This window comes from Protobothrops mucrosquamatus, unplaced genomic scaffold, assembly GCF_001527695.2.
Source record: "Protobothrops mucrosquamatus isolate PMUCROS unplaced genomic scaffold, P.Mucros_1.0 scaffold562, whole genome shotgun sequence".
Classification (NCBI taxonomy): domain Eukaryota; kingdom Metazoa; phylum Chordata; class Lepidosauria; order Squamata; family Viperidae; genus Protobothrops; species Protobothrops mucrosquamatus.
Window position 1 is genome coordinate 236,498 of NW_015386865.1, and position 24,155 is coordinate 260,652.

Sequence of the window (24,155 nt, forward strand, 5' to 3'; positions counted from 1 at the left end):
GTTTGGTTAAGGCTGTTTTTCTCAGCCTGATGGAGACTGATTGGGAAAAGGGACAACCCAGGTCATTGGCGGTGTGCCTAACGTTGCTTCGTCCTGGCAGTGGGTGTGATTAGTTCCCTCTCCAGCATTGGAACATCTCCACCCAGTGGAAGCTGCTTGGAAGGAAAAACACCCAAAACTGTGACTCATTCAGACATGGAACAGGAGATCTTTGCTAAAGGCATTTCATATGGACTCAAGAGGAGCTTTAAATAGCTTTATTTGTTTCTTGTTCCATCCTGAAAGTTTTCTCTGTTTACCCCATGCTGGTAATTTCTCACTTAAGCACTGCAGTATTTTAAAGGTCATGAATTTGACTTCTGCTTTTCTTAACCAAAATTTTAGTAGCCATGAGGCCCTTGGATTGTTTATAAAGGATGGTCTAGGTAAATTGGAGAGTCTACAGTTTTTCAAAACATTCATCCTCTGTGTCTATGCAGTAGATTTAAATCCATGCAGTAGATTTAAAATTTTCTGAGAAAAAGACTAAAATTGCTTCTTTCTTTTAGGTTGTCTGTGTGTTGGGGGGGGGGGGGAGAAAGAAAAGTGGTTCAGATTTTATGTTTCAAAAAGGGAAAGTTGGTGTCGTGTGTCAGGTTTGTGGTTCCTTTCTGTAATTAAACCTGAATGTTGTGTGACCTCTATGGTTTTGTTTGTCCTCCCCATCTAGTGTGATATACAATGTTTGGTTTCAGATCCAGAAATTGTCCCTGTATCTCCACGGAGCAGTAGAAAAGTTCAAAATGAAGAGGTGGAAAGGTTCTCCCCAGTGGCAGTTCGGTTCACGGATCCTGTGGTGTCTCCTGTGGCCCGAAGTCCAGATACGAGCAGTCCTCCAGTTGCCTCAAAAAAAGCAATCAAGAAGTTGGAAGCCCAGTCCAGCTCTTCCAGATCTGAGTCCATGCACAACAGTCCCAAATCTTGCCCCACTCCTGAGGTCAGTAATGGATATATGAAGAGATTGACAGCTTTAGATTTCTGAACATAGAGATGGTTGGGCCATCTTTCAACCCTTTCACAATACAAAGCACATATGAGAGTGATCTGTGCTGTTTTGACCATTTTGCAAACCTATATCCTATATCCCAGTAAATAAGCCCAGATACTGTAAGTGAATAAGAGTAAACCTAGCCAAAAATAATTAACAACAAGCTCTAACTTTCTGTTTCCTTCTGAGCAGGTTAAAGGGAAAATTTTTTCTTCTCTTCTGAAGGGGATGAATTGACATAAAAAAATGCCAAACATTTGGAAGTATTTTCCCCATTGTCAGTGGTTTGTCCTTTTGCACTTTTACTCAAAGAGATAGTGACTAGATCTGTGTCTCTCATCTTGGCCATTTTAAGATGAGTGGACTTGAACTCCTAGAATTCTGAGAATTGAGGTTCACACATCTTGAAGTGCCCAGGATTGAGAAATACTGGTCTAAACAAATATATGTAGGCCTCAACTTATGAACTTACTGAAGCCCGATATGTCTGTGGTAAATCATGACGATTGTAAGTTGAGGCACCCATGTGACTGAGCTGATTTTATGACCTTTTTTGCAGTGGTTGTCAATGCCATGGTCATTAAGCAAGTCAATCCATTACTATTGGCATTTTTTGCTGAAAATATCATAAATCAGGCTGTGTCACACCAGGATGCTGCAACCTGTTGTAAAGGTGAACCAATTGCCAAGTGCCTGAAATGTGGTTATGTAACCACAAGGGGTCACACTGCCATCAGAACTCCAGAACCAGGTCACCAATACCTTTTGGGGTGGTGCTGGTGAGGGTTTTGTCATAAGGTCGAACAGTCACTAAGTGACCAGTTGTTAAGTAAGGACTACCTCTAAGTTCCTCCTCTTTTGCAAGACATGCAAAGCCCCAGTGCTTAATTGTACCTCTCCCTGCTCCTCCCCCGTGGCTCATCTATTTTAGAGAAAACATCTGCTAGGAAACAGAAATTCCCCCGTCCATGGAAACAGCAGAGTTGCAAGCTCTGATCACAATGATCACTGGGGACTCAACTTGCACCAAAATCAGCTAGTAACATTATTAACCAAGTGCTTGTTTCTCTAGAAAGGGAAAATAATTAAGGGTGCAGTGACTAAACAAATAAACAATAAGGGTCCAACTGGAATATTATGAGAGTTGCATTAAACTGGAGATAATATGGCAGGGGATGGATCAATTAATTTATTATAATGTATCTATTTATTATTTATTTACTCCATTTACACAGGCTACCTTTCCAACAATAAGTAGTATCTTTGTCAATAATAACAAAGATTGTTGTGTGTCACCTAGAGTTGATTTGGAGTTGGGCAGCACCTGAATCGAATATTTTTTTTAAAAAAAGTCTAATTAAAAAGCAAGTTTAAGAATTTACAGTCTAATTGAAACACAATTAATTTTTTTTTTTAAAAGTATCATCCAACTCAGCAGCAAATCTCCAGAAAAGAGCTGTTTGAATAAGAAAGATTTTGCTCACTGGTGGAAAAATATCAGAAATGAAATTAGCCTGATTTAGGAAAAGAGATAAGGGTGTTTCTGGAAATGAGGTAGAGCAGTGGTCTTCAAACTTGGCCCTTTTATGATTGTAGACTTCAACTCCCAAATTCCTCAGCCAGCGTGCCTGGCCTAACAATTCTGGGAGTTGAAGTCCACAAATCATAAAAGGGCCAAATTTGAAGACCCCCGAGGTAGAAGATTGCATACAATTAGGCCAATGGCCAGATGTTAACCTATTTTGGTTCGATGGGTCAAGAGACATGCAATTCTATCAAGTCTCGGCTACCCTTTTGGTTCCAGAATGGAACCAGAGCTTCAGCAACACCATGCAGCAAAGCCCCCAGGATATCTTCCATTTCCTTCTAGAACCCATTAGGGTCCATCAGTTGCTGGTGGACCACTCAAATGTGTCCAGCCTCCCTGCAGAGGGGGGAGGGCAGCATAGGGAATCTCAAGGGATCTATCTATCTATCTATCTATCTATCTATCTATCTATCTATCTATCTATCTATCTATCTATCTATCTATCTATCTATCTATCTATCTATCTATCATCTATCTATCTGTCTATCATATTTAAGAACCGTCCATCTCCCTCACAAAGGGATTCTGGGCAGTGTGCAAATAAAATATTAAAAAATATTAAAAGCATAAAAACAGTATATAAAATTTAATAATAAATTTAAATGTAAATGAGGCAAGGAATATTAAATTGGTGGTGGTGCATGGTTAGAATGCAGTATTGCAGGCTAAATCTGCTGACTGCCAGCAGTTTGATTCTCACAGGTCCAAGTCCATTCTTCCGAGGTCGGTAAAATGAGGACCCAGATTACTGGGCAATATGCTGACTTTGTAAACCGCTTAGAGAGGGCTGTAAAGCAATGCCCCACCAACCTTTTTGGCACCTGGGACCGGTTGCGTAGATAAAGGTTTTTCTGTGGACTGAATGAGGCATAGCTTTGCATGCTGCCTGCATCCTGAGTGTGGGGCTTTGTTCGTTTGCGTGGACCAGTTGCTGGGATGCCACGGACCGGTGCCAGTCCATGGACCAGGGGTTGGGAACCCCTGCTGTAAAGCACTATGAAGTGGTATTGCTATTGCTATTAAAAATAATTAAAAGGTGGGGTGAGGGCATTTAGGCCACTAACCAGCCCCATGGCTGCATGGTTCTCTGTGCATCTCAAGTAAAGTTGCAAAGCTGTGTTTTCACGCTTTTCCAGAAGGCCAGGAGAGTGGGGGCCCATCTCACCTCTGTAGGGGAAAGTGTTCCACAGGGCGGAGGCAATGACAGAGAAAGCTCTTTTCCTGGATGCTGCCAGTCAGAATTCTCTAACTGATGGGTCTGCAATATACCTCCCCTGCCTGATTGAGTGGGACGGGCTGATATAAAGGGATAAAGATAGTTTGGTAGGAAACCAGGCCCCACGCTATGTAGGGCTTTAAAGGTCATAAGCAATATCTTGAAGTGAACTGAATTGGAATGTGCTAAATTTGGTTCCTGAATTAGACTATATTCTAGGTTTGCATAATATACTGAGCTGTAAAATAACCAACTGGGTTTTTACAGCATGCTGAATCATTAAAACAAATAGTTCAAGGTTAAAATGAAGTTTGCTGTTAAACCTTTAGTTGCCTTAATTAAGCATCTTCTGCAAATACAGCCATTTCATCATTTTCTACATGCCCTTAGGTGGATACAGCCAGTGAAATGGAAGAATTGGACACTGACAGCATCTCATTGGTACCTGAGCAGGAGAACCATGATCCAGTAAAACTTCAGGTCTTCTTGGCTCGATATAGGTAGGGTTGTACAAAGGATCCAACTGTGACATTAAATATTAAGAATACAAATGATTTGTAACAAATATTAGATTTTATATGATGTAACGGGAGAATTATTGTATCTAGAGACTAATGGAGTTGTGTTTGGTAAGGAAGGCAATGAACAAGTTATGTATGGAAAGAGAAATATAAGATTAACTAGATGAATTTGTGCATCTTGATAGAATGTCTAATGTGTTAATTAAGAACTGTGTGTGACAAAACATGTACAGGGTCATGCTTGGACCAACTACAAAAATGAGCATCTAATATGAAATGATGTTATACTGTATATTGAGGTGGCTTAGTCTTATCAAGAGAATGAAGAGTGAATTGCAAAATAAATATATGAAGAAAGAGAAGAATGGGGATGATGTAAGAGCTGATGGAATTGATGAAATCCTCAAAAACAGAAAGATGGATAGGTTTACAAGAAAAAAAAGCAATGTATGGAAATAATGGAGACAAGAATGGTTTGCAAAATAGAACAGTATAGGGATGTGATGTGAATGTTATAATATAGGTGTAGTTACCTAGGCTTCCTTTCCTTTTCTCTTATCTCCTCTCTTTAACCTCTTATTTATTATTTCTTTTTATCTGCTTTATGTGTAATGTTTTACCCTTAAAGAGGTTAGCCTGGGAGAAGGGATATGCATGCATGGTTTTTCTCAAGGTTTTCCTATTCACCAGGTTTATTTCAAAGCAGGAATGAATGTCATCCAGATCATATTGGTCAATGATTTAGAGAATGTCGTCCATTCAGTTCAAAATATCATTCAGTTTACCTTCTAATGACAGCTGGGATATTTGATCTGCAGATACTTATTGGCAGACTTCAGCCTGGGTTGTAGAAACTGAAATATGTAGGAGATTAGCAGATAAGATCTATTCTCATGCAGCAGAGAATAGCTGCTCTTTTTCATTCTTCACTTAGATCTCTTTTTTTTTGTCTTGTTTTGAGCTGAACCACTGTGGCCACTCTGTGAATAATAAACAGGGATGACAGACCAGAAAATGCTTCAGAAGAAATTTTCATACCTGCTGCTCTCTAACTCACAAGATATTTGTAGGAATTTGGGTTAGGTATTAATCTGGCAATCATAAGGTGGTCAACTTTTTGGAAATCTGATCTTCTTTCTGAAGTGTAGCTAGTGTGTTTGGAATTCTCCTTTTGTCCCCATGTTCATTTTCACATTTTATGCAAAACTTTCCATACACAGTTTGTCTTATATTTCAGTTTCATCACTTAGTGTTCTTTTCTCCTCTTTTGCAGCATCAAAATTCTCATCAGTAACATAGCACGAAAAAGCAGGCTAGATTCCTAACATGTAACCTTTTTATCAGTGCACAAACACATATACTTCCATTATTAAATCCTGCACAAAAATAATCTTAGGCAGCCATAGATGTAAGTCCACCAAGTCTGGTTTTTTAATTTAGGTGCAGCATTTTTTAGTACATAGCTGTACAGAAATAATTGTGAAAGGAGAAAAAAAAGGAGAAAATTGTGAAAGGAGAAAAAAATACAAATAAGTTGCAATGGAACTATAAAGCAATCTGCACAAACTCTCATTTTTGAAGTTAAGGTTAAATAGTCCCTTAATTTAAAATGAACATTACAAGAGAGACCCAACTGGACCTTCTTTGTTTTTGCTTGAAGACGTTTTGCTTCTCATCCAAGAAGCAAAACGTTCTTCAGTTCTTATTCAGTTCTTCAAGCAAAAACAAAGAAAGCCCAGTTGCCTTTTGAAAAAGCACCTTTGGGACAACCATGACGGTCCTAGATGATTGAGAATCTTCATAGACAATTACAAGAGAGACTGCATAGAATGGAAAATCCAAAGCAAAAACAGGAACATAGAAAATACAAAGCAACACTATAGGATCATGTGGAAAAGACTCTTCATCTTTGGTATTGAATTTTGCATGTCCTCTTTGCCTTTGCTAGTATACCTTTGCAGACAGTTTCCCTGCCATCCTCATTTAAGAAGCCAATTCAGATGGTGGCCAATTTCCTTTTTGGCCTGTTAGACTTCAAAATGTTCTCCTTACATTCATTTCAGTTACAATCCTTTTGATGGCCCCAATGAGAATCCTGAGGCTGAACTACCACTTACGGCTGGCGAGTATATTTATGTTTATGGAGAAATGGATGAAGATGGCTTTTTTGAAGGTATGCTGTAAGATGCATGAAAAAATGGAGTTGTAAAAGAGGCACAGTATATAACAACTCATCAAAATAGTCTTGTCTATGGGAGGGGGCGACTTTAATAAATAAAGTATTGTTAATATTATTACTACTAAGAAAAGACCTGGGAGAAATTGTAGTCCAACTACAGTCATGGAAGCCATGGGATAACTTTGGGCCTGTCACTCTCAGCCCAATGGTATTTACCAATCATATATTCTTAATATCTCTATATGCTGGGCTGCCATTTGCAGCTATTCTTGGGCAGCCAGAAACATAAGAACTTAAAGTCTGGTTAAAGATCCAGTCTTCCTGTTTTTCCAATCATAAACAATATCTTGCAGAGGGGAGACATAGGTTTTTATCCAAATCAGGAGAAATGTTTTGGAAATATATTTTAAGTGGTCTGGGTTAGAAACAGGACCCTGGGAAGTTAGAGTGATTTTATCTAAGGCCACAGGTCTTCTGATCTCTCATGTTGTTAACTTCATCTTCAGGGGAGCTGATGGATGGCCGAAGAGGCCTTGTCCCTTCCAACTTTGTGGAGCGGCTTGCAGATGATGACCTGGTTACTTTCTTGCCTCAGGAACTCCATGATCTCTCCCAAAGCTCCCCTCTTGAGCGGAGTTTTCTCAGCATAAGCGTCAGCAGCGGAGAGAGAAGTGATTATTCATCGGAGGAGCTCAATGCCAGCACAGCTCCCTCTAGGCTAGAAGGGGACCAAGGAGAAGGAGATATTTCCATTGTTGTGCCTTATCCCAGAAAGGTGACTCTAATCAAACAGTTTGCCTCTAGCCTCTTGGTGACATGGGATCCACCACTGGTGCCTAGTGGAAGCTGCTTGGATGTCCAGAGCTACAATGTCTATGTGGACACTGAACTCCGGGAAAATGTGAAGGCCAGTTCCCAGACGAAGGCCATGATTGACAAACTGGACTTGAAAACAAAAGCCTATCGTGTCTCCATACAAAGTGTTTCAGAGAAAGGGAGCTCAGACAGACTGCAGTGCACCTTCCTGGTGGGGTGTGGTTTTGTCTTAGCTCCAAGTCAGCTCCAAGTGCGGAGTGTCAAGGCCACTTCCGTGGAGCTCTCCTGGATGTCAAGCAACAGCAATTTCCCACATACCATATACCTCAATGGGGGAGCATGTGATATAGTGAAGGCTGGAATATATTGGTACACTTTTCGCAACCTGAACCCAAACACTTCCTACATTGCCACAGTTGAAGTCCAGCCTCAACAGACTTTCTGGAAACCATTCCCAGAGGTGGAAGAGCAGGTCTTGTCCACAGAGATCCAGTTCACTACATCTTCAGCAGGTAAGTAAAGCTTTTAGAGATTCTGGAGAATTGGACATAGTATTCCAAGTGTGGCCTCACTAATGCAGTATAAAGTGGTATTATCACTGTTCAGTGGTTCTGAGATCACATCTGCCAGCTCTCCTTCAGAACCCTGGGATGTAATCCATCTGGTTCTGGCCATTTGAAGTCGTCTAGATTGGATAGATGTTCTCTTATCCGTTTCTTGCCTATTTTGATCTGCATTCCTACTTTGTCTCCCATGGTATCGCTTTTGGTAGGTTGGACTATTTTTTCCTTTTGCATGAAGACAGATGCAAAGAAGGATTAAGCAGTTCTGCTTTCTCCCTGCCGCTTATCACTTTCTTACCATCTTCTTCCATTAGTGGATTGACCAGTTTCTTGACTTTCTTCTTGTTCCTTTCTTATTGGAACAAACTTTTTTTTTTTACATTGGCCATTTGTTACAATCCTTAGTTCATTTTGAGCCTTAGCCTTCCTGACTCAGTCCTTATAGATTTGGGCTATTTGCTGGTTTTCTGCTCTCTTGGTTCTCTTGCTGATTATGTCCCTCTTTCCATTTTTTTTACATTTGTCCTTTTTGTTGCTTGGTTTTTCAGAGAGCTCTTTGTACAACCATGCTGGTTTCATCTGGAGTCTTTCGGTTTTTTTCTCTCTGTGACATTGTTTTTTGTTTGGACCTCTGCTTGAGCAGGGGATTGGACTAGAGGACTTCCAAGGTCCCTTAAATTCTGTTATTCTGTTATTCTGTTAATCTGTTACTCCTTTGGGCTCTCTGAGAAGTATTTTTTTCCTTAGTCCTTCAGTCTTAGGGACCTTAGGTCAAGCTTCCTATCATTTTTTTGGGCCAAATCGATTTTACCATTCTTCTGTTTCTGCAGAAGAAATAGCCAATTACTCTTTCTTCAGGGTCTCCAGATGCTCCGCTGGATGTTCGAGTGGATCCTGGCCCCACATCTGGTATTCTGGTCATCAGCTGGTTGCCAGTCACCATTGATGCTGAAGGATCATCCAACGGAGTGCGTGTCACTGGCTATGCAGTGTATGCTGATGGACAAAAGGTACCAAGTTGTTTTGGGCGTGGCTGGAAGAAAATTAGGACATTATCATTTCAACCCATGATAAGACATCAACACTGAACATGGAGGAATAGAATCTAATAGTGGCAGGCATATTCTTTTTATGTTGTAAGATTTGAAACATTTATCGTCCCACCTTACACTTCAATCTATCATTCTTTATCTATTAGATTTTATTTTGAATATAGGTACTCCTTAACTTAACAACCACAATTGGAACCAAAACTTCCATTGCTAAGCAAGGCAGTTGTTAAGTGAGTCATCACATGACCATGACTGTCATTAAGAGAATCACACAGTTGTTAAGTGAATCCGGCTGCCCCAGTTGATTTTGTCATAAACTGTCTGGGAAGGTCACAAATGATGATCAATAAATCAGCCAATCAGAATCAATCAGTCAATCAGAATAGAGCTGGGATCCTGCAACCATCATAATACATGCTAGTATCCATGCCTGTATTGCAGTTGTGACTGTGGGGATGCTGGCAACAGTTGTGTAAGGACTGGTTGTAAGTCACTTTTTTCAGCAGAGTCATAACCTCAAATGGTCACTAAATGAATGGTTGTAAGTCAAGGACTATCTGTAGTCCTTGTACATTTTTTTTAGCACACAGGGTAGACAGCTCTGATGGTTTGTCTTATATACTAATGCTTTATTAAAAGGCTCACTATGTGGCTTAAAGAACTTTGTATTATAGCTTTTTGGGGTAAGATAAATTATGTAAAGTGCAAAACACATAGAGAAGTTGTGAACAGAAATAATTAAAGGCAGGAAATTAAAAAAAAACTTTAAATTTAGTTTATACCAATACCACAGACTTTATCTCTCCTAACTTCTGTCCTTATAAATCATCCTTCTTTTCATTGCATATACCCATTTATATGTTGCTATTCTACCGTTTCCCATTTTTCTACTTAGAGAATAAACAATCCTACCCTCCTTTTTTTTGCAGAAGGTACCCCAGCCTTTATCTATCTTCCTACTTATTCAAGTTAATTACTCTTATTTCAGGTGATGGAAGTTACTTCCCCAACAGCTGGTAGTGTCCTGATCGAGATTTCCCAGCTGCAGATCCTCCAGCTCTGTCAGGAAGTGACTGTAAGAACTGTGTCTCTTTATGGAGAATCAGTGGATTCTGTGCCAGCTCAGATCCCCTTCGCATTGTTGGAAGAAGTAGATCGCTCTTCTGCATCTCAATTGCACTGTCACCCCTCCCAGCTTCTGGGTGGGGAAGGACAGGCTCTTCTTGTCACACGAACTTCTCAGGTTCCAGGGAAAGAACTGTCTTCTGCCACTAAGAACTCAGTTGCCAAACTCACCTTGCAGCCCACTATTACCAGTGAAAAATCTGGGGATCATGTGCATTCAGAGACATCCTCAAACGTCAAGGCTCCCTTGACACCAACAGTGCAGGCTGTGTCACCAGAACTCGGAACTCTTCCAAGAGAAGAAGAGAATTATCTTCTGCCCCCTGCAGGCAGTGTGCTGAAGGAAGATCTGGCTGTGCTCAGGAAGGCTACTCAGGAGGAATCTGGAGAAGACAACCAGGTAACTGTGAAATTCCTTCCTTCCTGATAGATAGGTAGAGGTTGGGGAACGGGGAGGAATCCATGAACACTCTTTCTGGCAATGGTATGCCACAATAGCTACTGTACTACCAGTGATGGATATAAAGCATTGGAGTTTGAAAGGGGAGAGCTGAGTTTGATTTTTTTTTTTAACCATGAAGTTGACGTGGAATCTTGGGGCAGTCATTAGCTCAGTTCATATATTGCACTAAGCCACAGTTTCATCATGATTTGTCTTAACCCATGTAAACCATAATTTACAAATCAGCAAAACATGATTTAGAAGTCAGTATCTGATTTCACAAGGCAAGGGATTATTTTTTTAGCTGTTTTTATGTTTTTTTCCCTAGTTTTGTATGCCACCCTGTCTGTTGGAGTTGGGTGGCCAATACGTTTAAATAAATAATAATAAACACGAACATAGTTTAGAGTCATGTGTGAATCCAACTTTTTTCAACTAACCAATTGTCAGCCCCACTAGATAGACCAGACCAGACCAGGAAACTAGATCCATAGGATGACTCAAACTACTTGTATTAAGATCAGCTATAATAATGAAATCTTGCAAATTTGATTGGGCTGTATCTCCTCCATTTCTTATATTCCAGTGAACCAGGTAGGTGTCTGCCTAAACTGCCTCTAAATATTACTTCATTTGTCAAGATTTTTTAAAAAATGTTTCCGCACCCTTTGCCTATATAACAGTTCTTGCATGTTTTGTATTGAACAGAGCAATAAAGCTATGTATCTTGTTCCACCAATACATATTTAAGACACAATCCATAATCCACAATCTAAACAGTAATCAGTTTAGCTTCTTCAGCAAAATTACAATTAAGCAAATGACACACAAAAGTCTGTGAGTATGAATCTTAGGGGATTTTTAGATACAATTGCGTTTCCATTTTCATTCATACTGTGTTTTCCTCTAATAACCAAGCAATGGTGTAGTATCAATTTTTACCAACCCCCTAGATATTTTCTTATAACTTTATAGGAATCTCCCTCTCCCCCTCTCCCCTTCTCTCCACTTCCTAATTAGAAAAAGAACATAACTGCTTATTTCACATTTAATATATAATATCTCTCTTCTTTTCTGCTGCGACAATGTACTCCCAGGAATTGCTGCTCACCGTGACAAAACCGGAGCCACACGTTTCAGACAACAGTGCTAGTAGCTTAGAGACCTGTGAAAGCTGCTCTGCAGAACAGGGGACAAATGCCCCATCAGAAAGAGAGCCAGACAACAATCAGAGCTCCCTGGAACCAAAGATACTAACCACGGACAGACCTTCCATGCAAGAAGAAGACGGCACTAGGGAGATGGGCCAAAATGAAGGACAAACTCCAGAATCTTTAGTTGAGTCTTCAGGGAGGATGAAGCTGTTGAAAGAAGGCTCCAGAGACGACTCCTCTCAGCTGGTGCCCAGGATCAGAAGAGAGGTCTGTATTCATTGATCAAAGGCCTATTTGGTTTAGAAAACCTAATGATCCATAACTTCACACAAACCGCAAAGCCCTTTGGTCTTCATGCAAGCGAGTGAATGTGCAGACATAATTATTGTTTATATTAACAGTTTGTAATATTTCCTGTCTGATGCCTGCTAAAAACCAAATCAGCCAGGATTTAAGATGTGCCTTTTTCTGACTTCTGGGGAAACTTTTGGCTAAAAGACAAAATAAAATTGCCTTAAATAATACATTCCAAAACATCAAAGGATACCCAGAGGCCATGCTGAAAACAAGTCAAAATGCGGTCAAAACTCTGTGTGCTATTATGGCTACCATCTTGGCTTTTTTTTTTTTTTTACCATGCCTTGCAGATACCTCCGAAAACATCCAGATCAGTTTTAAAATTAACATCACCCGAGGTATAAATAAAATTTCATATTTGAAGAGATATATTCAGTATGAAAGTGGTGATTTAGGAATGGGTTCTGTTAGTTATTCCAATTATACAACATTCAGTTTTTTTTACTAATAAGCCTTTCCTCTTGAATTTCTCTAGCAAGGAGAGAAAAGGTCAGATCCAGGAAACCGACCACTAAATCTTCTAACTGACCACAATCGTGGTTCTGACCTTTCTGATATTACGGAGGAAGAGGAGGAAGAGGACGAGAAGGAGGAGGAAGAAGAAAAGCCAGTTCCTGGTAGGCTAGGGGAGATGAAACGGAATCCAAGTGAATATTGCAGCAGAGAAAATGGAGACAAGGTATTCTTATTTTTGTTGTCTTTATGAAGCCCTTAAGGAGGAGTTGCAGATTTGCTCAACCCCTTAGAACATTTTCTTGCAATTATTTGCTTATTCCTGATATTCCCCAAACCCAGGGCACCTCCAAAAATTGCTGCAAATATTAATCTGATAATATTTAATATAGAAAAGGGGGAATAAAATGAAGAAACACAGGGAGCAGTTTTATTAACTGTATTTCATTAATTGAATTAAAATAACATACTTTTAAATTAAATTAGATTACAATAACATTTTGTTTTTGTCCTGGCCCTATAGACCTCTGCCTGAAAAGAGTGCATGTATTCTTTTGTACATTTGTATGGACTTTTTTAAAATTTCATCAGTCAAGGCAGCTTTCACAAAGTTCTCAAAAAGCACTCATGAAGTTCCCTAAAATCTCCTTCCTTCAGACTGTATTTTAGCCTTCCTCAAACTGATGCCTTCTAGATATGCCCAGATTGCAGCTTTCACTTATCCCAGCCATCATGGCCTCAGCATATCTGGAGGACACCAAAATGTGGAATGCTTAATCAAGTATACTCTTCACAATAGCTACAACCAGATGTTTTTAGAAAATCCACAAGTAGGGCAAAAGCATTATAAACCATATTACCTATATTGTACTCAGAGATAAGCAGTTCCATTTAGCTTTCACAATTATTTTCTACTGCCAATACTACTCTTGATTTAATCCCCTTTTAAATTTGTCAGATATAATGTCCAGTACAATAGCTGATGGAGATTAATTCTACAAATTAATAACTTAAGGTTCGGGTTTTAAAGGGTTACTAGAACCTTGAACCAGTCAGCTAACTCTAAGGAGAGTAAATTTAGGCCAAAATAGGCTGTTATTCCAGGTTTAAATTAATTCCCCCTACTTAGTTACTCCTCAACCTAGCAAAGAGTAGGATTACTAGATCCTAACCGCAATAATCTAGAGGGCCATCAAATGGCAGCAAAGAAAATATTTATTTTCCTGCTATCTAGAGGTCATCAGTAGCTCAGTTTATCCTCCTTTTTATATATATATAGTTTTCTAAGAAATTGGAGAGGAGCAGCCAGAAAAGTACTATGGAGGCTGGAAGCACAGAAGATGAACCTCCCAAGCTCCAGCACTGGCTCCAGCAAACAAATCATACTTATTTCTGTCTGCCTGTAACTAGACAAGGAGCCAAGGCTTGAAGAAATGTTATGATTTAAATCTTGAGTTAAGTCTTGGTGGTCCGTGGCCCCAAAAGGTTTTTAAAGTGGGTCCGTGGTGAAGAAAAGGTTGAAAACCACTGACCTAGGGCATTAGGCTCTTGCCAGAGAAAGTAGTTGGGGCCATGTATTCCAACAGTGGTGATTTTTGGCCTAGGTATTGTGACTATGTGCTGCCAAAACTGGCTCACCATCCATCCACTACACATAGGTTCCTAAGAAGGACTGGTCTGTCCTCAAGATGATTTAGATTTAGAGATTCTTTTACTGGAAAAGAAATTCCATCAGAAGATCCAAGTGTGGACTGAACACAAAATCCAATGGACATCAGCATCCATGCCTCTATAAAAGGCTTCAGGTATACATTTCTGGTGGTGCTTATTTTAGGAAACTGGCCCTTTCATCTTTGTGTCTTGTAGCAGTCCTGGTACCGTTCCTATAGTCGAATCCTACTCTTCGTTGCTATCTTCAAATGACTGCCATTCATGCAGAAACCCCTTTAGTAGATTACCTTGATTATTGAAGGAAACATTGAGCAAGGATTCACCAGGTTCTCTTTTTTGCAGAAATGTGTATGGAATTCAATGGACTCCATCAACTACTGCAGATTGGAGAAATCCTAAATTTAGGGTCTACTCCTTATCATAGAGATTTTAAAGAGCAGGCAGATGCATTTCAGGCCTCTGTGTTTGAAATTTCTGCTATGACCGGACCTATAGTTTCTGTTCGATGAAAGCTTCTTAGTGCTATCAGTCAAAAGACATTTTCAGGCAAACAAAAAGACATCACTATGGCCCTTTCAATGCTCTTGGTCAGTGATGGTGAACCTTTTAGAGATCGAGTGCCCAAAAACTGGCCCCGCCCCATCCTGCCTGCCCACAGAACCACTCACTGCCTCCAGGGCCCACCGCAGATTGCCCAGGCAGCCCAGCAGTGCCACGGCAGCCACGCCCTCTGCCCACACCCCACAGCATCAACTGTGCGCATTGGGGCGTGAGGGCGGAGTCTTGTCTACGCTGCCTGGCTGCCATGTCCTTGGCTGCGCTACTTTGTGTGGGCCACGCTCGGGGGCGACTCTCCTCCAGGGGGCTGCTGGTGAGGAGGGGGTTGCGGGCAGAGGCGAGGCTGGGGCAACAGCATGTGTGCCCACAGAGAGGACTCCGAGTGCCGCCTCTGGCACCCGTGCCATAGGTTCGCCACCACTGCTCTTGGTGATAGCTCCAACTTAACTTTCCAGTCCTATGTCATACTGATTTCATTTTTCAGAATCAGTTGCAAGCAACATTTGATCTAGTCACTTTTTCACAAGGGGAATTTTTTTAAAAAGAATTTCTTGAACGTGTAAAATAAAAATGAAAAAATGAAAAAAACACATGTAAATGAAAATGACCTAGTTTTATACTTTTGATGATGGTGGAAAACCCTGACTGGATGGACTTTCCCTACATCTAGAAGAGACAGAGCAGTAGAATACTGACTGTCATTGGGGTGACTGCACTCATCTGAAGAATTCCTGGTTGGGTTTCATGATCCTTGAAAGGAGGTTGACCAGGCAAATGTCATTATGAAAAAAGCTACAAAAAGCCAAACAACAGGAAACAACAGGTGTCTTTTTCGCGTGTGCTAAGTTCATCAGAACATTAAAAAAATTTCTCTTACAACCTCTAAATGCTTTGGACTATATTTCCTATAATTCCCAACCAGCTACTGTCAGCATGACTATTACCTAATATATGTGGAAGTTATGTAGGTGGGGAAAACTACCCTACATCCTTCCGTGGGAGGAAGAATGGTATATAAACGATAGTATTCATGATAATCATAATATAGATGGAAGTAGCCATGTGATATATAATACACCAAGAGATACTCCAGTTCCAGTTGTAGAGCTGGAACTTCAACAATTTATTTGCCTGTGTCCATTTTCCATATTTCTTTCTATGTAGAGGAATGGCTTTTTTAGCTTTGCAACATGGGTCTTGGCAATGGATTCTAGTAGGATCCAAACACTGAAAGAACCCCGCTGGAGGTTTATCAAAACTGGAATCTTGCTTTCAGTAGGGAAGCCCACAATCATGAAATAAAAACCTATGCTTTAGCAATGTTTGAAGGGTTGTTTTGCCTCTGAGCATGGCTCTTCCATTTAATTACCTTCATTCATTGCCACTGATTGACTTTTCACTTTGTGAATTTGTCTACTCCTTATTTAATGCCATCTACAGGAGTGATGGTAAGTGTTGTTTACCCACCTTTTAATGCCTAATTCCTCTTTCTCTCTTTGCTTTTTCCTTGATGGTCTGGTTTCTGGGTCTGGAGTACAGTTGGATCTTTGTGATACTGACAGTGATGAAGAAATCTTGGAACGGATTTTGGAAATGCCATTGCAAAAAAATTGCAGCAAGGCTCTGTTTAGTATTCCTGAAGTGACTGAAGAGGAGGAGGAGCAAGAACAGGAAGATGATGATGATGAAGGCTGGGAACCAGTCCTAAACCAACCTATTTCCATCCCTCTGGAAAAGAAGACCGTGGAGAGCTTCCAGAGTAGGCTTCCCAATCATACCAGAAGAATGCAAGGCCCTCTCTGTTCTTGGTCTAAAAGAAACCACAATCTTTCAGAGCTAATCTTACCTGAAAAGACCCTTCTACAGAAGTATAGAGGGGGGTGTATGAATGAAACATCCAGTTGCTCTGTAAGATGGGATGGTGAAGATATGACCTATCAGTGGGATGATCGAAAGAAACCATCAAGATCTCCACTTTTGGAAAGGAGAAGATCCAGTCATTGTAAGGAGAGGATCCGTGTCCCACCCCAGGGACATAGGAAGCAAAAAGGAGACATCCGAGAGCCCAGTGTTTCTATGCGGAGCAATTCCTACTACACTGGAGGTGGTCTTTACAGAGCGCAGAGCCTCACAGAGAATTTGGATGTTATCACCAGCCTTGAGGTGGAGGATGACTTGAAGCTGTGCAGCTGGGCAAGACAAAGGCCTGATCAAGTTCCTCCAAGGAGAATGATGCCCCAAGAGAAAAGGGAGACAGCTGTGCAAGGCCTCCCCCGCTGCCTCAGCCCAGAGAATTTGGAGATTGACATTGAGTATGATTCAAATGAGGAAGAGGATTTAACCATCACTTCCACACCAGTGAGCCTGTTGAGTTCAGATGGGAGGGCTGATGGATCACCAACAGATTGTGAGGAGGAATGGAGTGATTGCTCCAGCCAGTCAGGATCAGTCCAATCCAGTGGGCGACGAGAACTGAAGCGATCCAGTAGTTGGGAGGGAGAGAGCACGGATTGGAGCACATCCCCCAGCCATTCATCTGGGCATTGTGGATGGAGGAAGAAGGCCAATGTTGCCCCAGAAGAATGGAACAGGACTCGGGAGAAAAGTCCCTCTGTCTTGGGAGTCAGGCCAGAGCAGGCTTGGAAGGAGGGCCCACTTGTGCAAACATGGGTCTGTGAGATGCTTCCTTCATCAGCTGGCATTGTTAAAGCAGCTTGCCACAATTCTGACTGTGCTTTTGACCCTTTGCTCCTGTGCTTGCTTGCATTCTGCTTATCGTGTTGAGCACTTTACAAAATAGAGGCTTCCGTTTTTATTTGAAACTTACAGCCCATTTGTGTGATACTCTTTATTGGCTTTTCTCATATTTTGCTTTGGGATTGGCTACCAATCAGACATCACTGGCTGAAAATATCCAATGCAGTATTCGTCTTCCCCACTGATTTTTAGGGATAGTCTGCAAACTTAGCTATCCTTTATTGTAAATCCTAAATCTCATTTTTTTTTTTATTTGGAAAACCTTCCAGAAAGAGGCTGCCATCTGATCAGTTTGGTCTAGGAATAATTTATATCAATGTAACCTTGATTGATAAGATGTAGTGGTCCACAAGGTATAGAAAACTCAAAGGAAATGAGAATTTCCCAATTTCATGGCAGATACCAGATCTCACAATGAATGGGGAATATTTATTATGGTGTCAAAATGACAGATTCAGTTTAACAGCAAAACTGAGTCTATGGAATTTGCTTTGCTTTTGATCAGAGTTTTCTGAAAACACTTGCAGAAGAGGAATGCTGCATTCTAGCCCTTTGCATTTTGTGCTTTTGCTGCAGGGTGTAGCCAAAATGTCAGTGAATAAACACAGGACTGATTCTGCCAAGGGCTCTCTTTCAGGTGACAGGTAGTCCCGGGTTGTTGGACTCAACATCTTACCAGTCCCCTGTCCAGAGAAGCAGAAGATCTGCGAGAAAAAACCAAGAAGGGACCGCACCTCTCGGTGGAACTATTGGTGAGCTGGTTGCAGTTTCCATTAGGGCTGTTTTAAAGTGTGGTGTGTGTGGGGGGGGACAATTTCAATAAGAGTTGAACAAGGATGGCTCCAAAGGCTCCAAGGATGGGTCATTACAAGATCAGGTATGTGAAGGAGTTAAAATCATAGTATAAAGCCCATCCTTCCGAATTCGCAGGTGTAACACCAGGGCTAGGAATTCTCTCCTGATAGACAGGCTCAGTCCAGTTGTGGTTTGCTTTTGTGTCCTGGTTAGGAACTTGGAGGAGTCCTTCCCTTGAATCAGCAGATGACAAGGGCTCAGCACGGCTGTTTGTGGCTCTTTTTGACTATGACCCTGTTTCGATGTCCCCTAATCGGGATGCTGCTGAAGAGGAGCTCCCATTTCAAGAGGGCCAGATTCTGAAGGTACGAGCAACACCAAGAAGAGACAGAGTGGCAGGGCTCAATTCTCACATAGTAGGTGAATCCAGAAGTCTCTGATTTATTTTTTAAAAAAAGTTTACGGCTTGGCAGAATGCATGATTGTGGCCAATGGTTCAGCTGCAAAGTCCTCTGCTCAGAAATAATTTTATTGGAATAATTACAAATAACTGGAGAAGCCTTGCATCGCTCCAAGATTGTTCATCAAACTTAGAGGCACAGAACGCTAGAGAATACCTGAAAAAGTGAGCCTCAGTTTATTTTTTCATATTATCTGCCTTTATTTTTTACTCCAGAAAGGGCAGGGGGTGGGTGGGAGAGATACCTACTGAATCTCTCTCTCTCCCCCACACCAACACTCTTGAGGTGTACATGGTTTTCTTTCCTGTTGTTTCCCCTATCACAGGCCACTTAGCTCAATTGTGGCTTCATTCTCAAAACAGATGAGATTGGAAGAATTGTCCTCTTAAGGTTTTCAGCAGATGTCATTAAAGGAGGAAATGATGGTGGTGATTGCTGGATCTTTCTGGGCTGAATCAGAAGATTTGAAAAGAGGCTGTCATTTCATATTTCCAGTGCAGTTACAGGCAGTGCTTGACTCATGACCACAATTGAGACCAGAGTTTTGGTTGTAAGTTGTTGTAGCCTTTAAGCGGGTCACTGTGTGATCTGATTCAATTTTATGATCATTTTTATGACAGTCTGAGTCAGTATGGTCTCTTTAAGTAAATTATGTGATGGTTAAATGAATCATGTGGTTGTTAAGCAAATGCAACATATTTAGTACTGAGGAATGGCAAAAGATGATGCAAATCACAATCGTGTGACCTTGGGACACTGCAACTGGTGTGATCAACTTGTCATGCACCCAAAGTGTGATCATGCGACCATGGGGATGGGGTGGCGGTGGTCATAACTTTGAGGATAGATGATAAGTAGCTTTTTTAAAGTCTATCATAATGCTGAAAACTTGTTAAGCGACCAAGGACTACGTGGAGCGTGCTCTGTGGAACAGCGTAAGATCTCTGATTAAATGGAGCATTGTGAATGCATCCAACCAAACACAGAGGCAGCCTGTCTTACAATTTTCCCTGCCCATGCTGTGGGGAGAGCATAGGTTGTTTCATCTCCATGAGGATATTTGGAAAAGATACAAATATCATCATGGAGACTCTACACATCTGAGACGCTACACGTCCTCTACATGACCTGTTTTCCTTGTTACCTTCTGGAAGGAAGCTTCGTGGTATCCAAAGCAGAACATCTTGATTCAGTCACAGTGCTCATAGTAAAAAATGACAATAAAGGTTATCATATCTTATCTTATCTTATCTTATCTTCCCTTGCCTTGCCTTGCCTTGCCTTGCCTTGCCTTGCCTTGCCTTGCCTTGCCTTGCCTTGCCTTGCCTTGCCTTGCCTTGCCTTGCCTTGCCTTGCCTTTAAGAAATGTTAGTATGATTTTCCCAGTGTCACCACATGAAGCATCATGGCTGAGTAGAAATTTTACTCCTGATGCCCCTTTTCTAAGCCTTAGTCCACTGCTTATCACTACCTCATACTGGCTATGCAAAATTCCCAACGTTTTATTGATTTATAAAAAATTCCCACATATCATCTTCAGCTCATAACAACCTCTAGCTTTGATTTCTTATTTTCTCCTGGTTGTCACATTGAGCTCCATATCATGACCCTGACATTTCTGTTCTTGTGATTGATGGATAATTGGAATTGGAATGAACTATTCTGTGCCTTTGTTTATCCCAATGTTTCTCAACCTTGGTGTCTTGAAGATGTATGGACTTCAACTTCCAGAATTCTGGGAGTTGAAGTCCACACATCTTCAAGTTGCCAAGGCTGAGGAACATTGGGATATCCCATTATTGCAAATCTCTTGGGGATAAATTTAGCAATGGGTTGAAAGAAGTAAATGGACATAAGCAAATATTCTTTTGGCATTGTTGTGATTGATTGTCTGCCTCCCCCTTTCACAGATCTATGGCCACAAAGATGCAGATGGTTTCTACAGAGGGGAATGTGCAGGAAGAACAGGGTTCATACCCTGCAACATGGTGTCTGAGCTTCGGGTGGACAATGACAGTGCAAGAAAACAGCTGTTAGAAGAAGGCCACATTGCCACTGATATGCTGATGGAAAGTCTAGGTACTCTGTCCAAATTTATTTATCTTCTTGAAATTTGCCAGGCCAGGGTTGGAACATTTTTGAATGGGAAATCTTGCTGGTTTGCTATGTTCAGTAGAAAAAGTAATGGATGAGGTTATGACATATCCCTTTCAGATACATATGCAAAGCTATCCATAAAATATCTCACGTTTACCCATTTCACTGTGATTTGTCAGGGAAAACTTGGGTTAGCAAGGATCTTGCTCAAAGAAATGTCAGTCTGATGATTGAACAGTTGGGCCTTGGGGAACTAGACATTCTCTCGGATCTATATGATTAAAAGTGTAGATTATTCTATAGTAGTAGTCAAAGGTTGCATATAATTCATGGATTATAAGTGTCCACTTACCTGTTAAAGAATGTATAGTTAATTCGTTTGAGTTCTGTTGTTTCTCTGTCTCAAAGGTGCCCACATAATGAATTAAATACTGAACAATAAAATGCCAGGACAATGTTTAGATTGTTAGAAGAAGAAAATTCTATGTACAACATGGTGGAATCAGACAGCAAAATAACAGATTCTGCTTACATTTGGGAATAACGTTGTAGGGCTTTTCAGCTCAGCATCTTCCATTGTACCGGCTTTGTACCATGTGCTCCTGCCAGTTAGCTGAACGATATAATATTCCAAAATCTGGGGAGAGGTTTCAGGCACTTAGTGATAGCAGGAACATTTATATGCTTTGGGCACTTTGATGGTTCATTTTTTTTGAGAAATAGTCATGGATAGCGATGGATCTCCCAATCCATTGTCTACATCAGCGGTTCTCAACCTATGGGTCGTGACCCCATTTGGGGTCGATCGACCATTTCACGGGGGTCGCCAAGCAAGGCTGTCCGCCATTTTTTTTGTCCGCCATTTTTTTCCCCTTTTCCGGCGGGTGCCTTACCTCTCTTGGGCTGGGCCAGCTGGTGGTCGGCCTGCTCTGTCTCTGCCGCTTGCCAGCTACGCCTCGGCCGGCGCAGGGGGCGGAACCACGCATGCGTGGCACTCCCGGGCAGGGAAAGTCCTTGACTTACGACCGGTTGGGTAGTCCTTGACTTATGACCGGTTTAGTCCTCGATTTACGACCGGTTTAGTCCTCGACATACGACCGGTTGGGGGTCGCGGCATTAAAAAGGTTGAGAACCACTGGTCTACATCATACTAATCCAGAAATAAGCCTAATAGGAGAATGTGGGTTGTAGAGAATAATTTACTAAGTTATTGACTTGTATTGCTTGTTAATTTAATTTGTTTTGTTTAATTGCAGGGAATGGTGCACTTTCTCCACCTCCACTGCACCCATCAAATCGTCCTTCAAAGCCTCGACGATCTAAGAAAGGTCAGTGCCATGTTTTGTGATAGAAGCTGCTGATACCTTGCAGCCATCCTCTCATCAACAGGATTGTCTTTCTTTGGTATAGTTTGTATTTATTTATAATATTTATTAAAGATTTGCAAAGAGATAAAAGATGAACAAGAAATAATCTAAAGTAAAATTAAAGAAAAGAAAAAGAAGAAATAATGTGAAGTGAGAAAGTAAGCAAAGTATGGAAAGAAATACAAACAGAAAAAAAAGAAAAGAAAAATCACTTCCTTCAGGCAGACACAAACTTATCCTTTCTTTGCTCTCATTAACTTTACATCGTAATTTTTTCTTTCTCATATTCCACCTTTTTAAATCAGTAAATCCATAAATCATGTGCTCATTTTTTTCATTTTCAGCAAAAAGTCCATAAAAGGTTTCCAATCTTCAATGATAGTACTTATTGGATGAGCAGTATGGTGACCTAGTGGTGAAGATGCTCACCTCCAGCAGATGTTTCTCTCCTAGGGCAGGAGTAGGCAACCTTGGCTCTTTTATGACTCGTGGACTTCAACTCCCAGAATTCCTGAGCCAGCCATGCTGGCTCAGGAATTCTTGGAGTTGAAGTCCACGAGTCATAAAAGAGCCAAGGTTGCCTACCCCTGTCCTAGAGCATAAAGAAAAAAATACCTGCTGCAAACTCTGCATGGCATCTGGAAAAGCATCTGGCTAATAAACACTCAGCTCCATCTAGGCATCCCAATTCTACCCTAAATTAAGGGATTACAGGGTCATAAAAGGGACTAATAAAAGTACTTGTTGTCTTAAACAGGATTATCTTTTATGCGAGTTCTGCATATCCATAAGTTGGCCGGAACTGTATGTTTTCATAGGATTTGTGTAAGCATTTGCATTTAGCCAGATCATTCCACCACTTTCCAAAATAAATGTTCTTCTTCTTGGCAACTGCTTTGCTTAAGACACACTGGCAAACAAACATAGCTCACTCATAATATCTTTTGTCCCCCAGAAGCAGTCAGGGTGGAAGATCAGGTTCCTGATTTAGGTAAGTGTTGCTTCGGTTTATCTTGATACTCCTAGGTGATTGGTTGCTGCAAGGAGATTTATGCTAGCTCTCCCAAAATATAAGGCATCAATTGTGCCTTACAAAAAGAAAGGTATCTCATCTCACTCTTCACTATTATGGGCTACAGCCTGTGGTGGGATTCAGCTAGTTTGCACCACTTCGGCAGAACCGGTAGCTAATTTTTTGTTGCCCAGGCCCAGAATGGACTTCTGGAAGTGGCATCTACACAGAGAACCGGTTGTTCACATATTTGAATCCCACCACTGGCTATAGGGATATCCTAAGAGGGCATAAAAATGTCTCTGTGATTGTAAAATGGTAGAACGATGCTTCTACGTTTCATAGAATCTTATGACCTAGGCTGTCAAGTTTATCCTCCTGCTCAGAGCAGAAATCCAAGCTAAAACATCTCTGTCAAATAGCTGTTTCGCCTCGTCTTGAATATATAGTTAGTCCTTGACGTACTGTATGACCATAATTGGACCCAAAATTTATGTTGCAAAGTGAGACATTTGTTAAGTGAATTTTCCCCCATTTTATGACTTTTCTTGCCACAATTGTTAAGTGAATCATTCAGTTGTTAATAACTCGGTTGTTAAGCGAATCTGGCTTCTCCATTGATTTTGTTTATCAGGCGGCTGCAAAAGGTGTTCACATGATCCGGGGACACTGCAACTGTCATAAATATGAACCAGCTGCCAAGCATCCAAATTTTGGTCATGTGACCATGAGGATGCTGCAGTGGTCATAAGTGTGAAAAATGATTATAAGTCACTTTTTTCAGTGACCTTGCAACTTTGAACGGTCACTAAATGAACTGTTGTAAGTCGAGGACTACCTGTATTCAGTAAAAAAGAACCCCTTTCCTGTCTGGGTAATTGGTTCAGCTGTCAACATGTTCTTATTGTTAGAAAGTCAGTTTTTAAAAAATATTTAATCAGAAC

The 24,155-nt window shown here is 40.9% G+C and overlaps 1 protein-coding gene across 1 annotated transcript in view; it reads left to right on the top strand.

The window, feature by feature from the left end:
- The window catches only part of TSPOAP1 (TSPO associated protein 1), a 69,511-nt gene that overhangs the window by 41,211 nt on the left and 4,145 nt on the right, over positions 1–24,155 (top strand). The window contains exons 14-26 of the mRNA XM_029284389.1: positions 735–976; positions 4,222–4,331; positions 6,416–6,525; positions 7,038–7,859; positions 8,769–8,920; positions 9,951–10,487; positions 11,627–11,950; positions 12,516–12,736; positions 16,163–16,170; positions 16,257–17,392; positions 18,056–18,116; positions 18,488–18,639; positions 20,646–20,814. Of these exons, the coding sequence (XP_029140222.1) occupies positions 735–976; positions 4,222–4,331; positions 6,416–6,525; positions 7,038–7,859; positions 8,769–8,920; positions 9,951–10,487; positions 11,627–11,950; positions 12,516–12,736; positions 16,163–16,170; positions 16,257–17,392; positions 18,056–18,116; positions 18,488–18,639; positions 20,646–20,814 (4,044 nt within the window). The remainder of the gene's footprint in view (positions 1–734; positions 977–4,221; positions 4,332–6,415; positions 6,526–7,037; positions 7,860–8,768; positions 8,921–9,950; positions 10,488–11,626; positions 11,951–12,515; positions 12,737–16,162; positions 16,171–16,256; positions 17,393–18,055; positions 18,117–18,487; positions 18,640–20,645; positions 20,815–24,155) is intronic.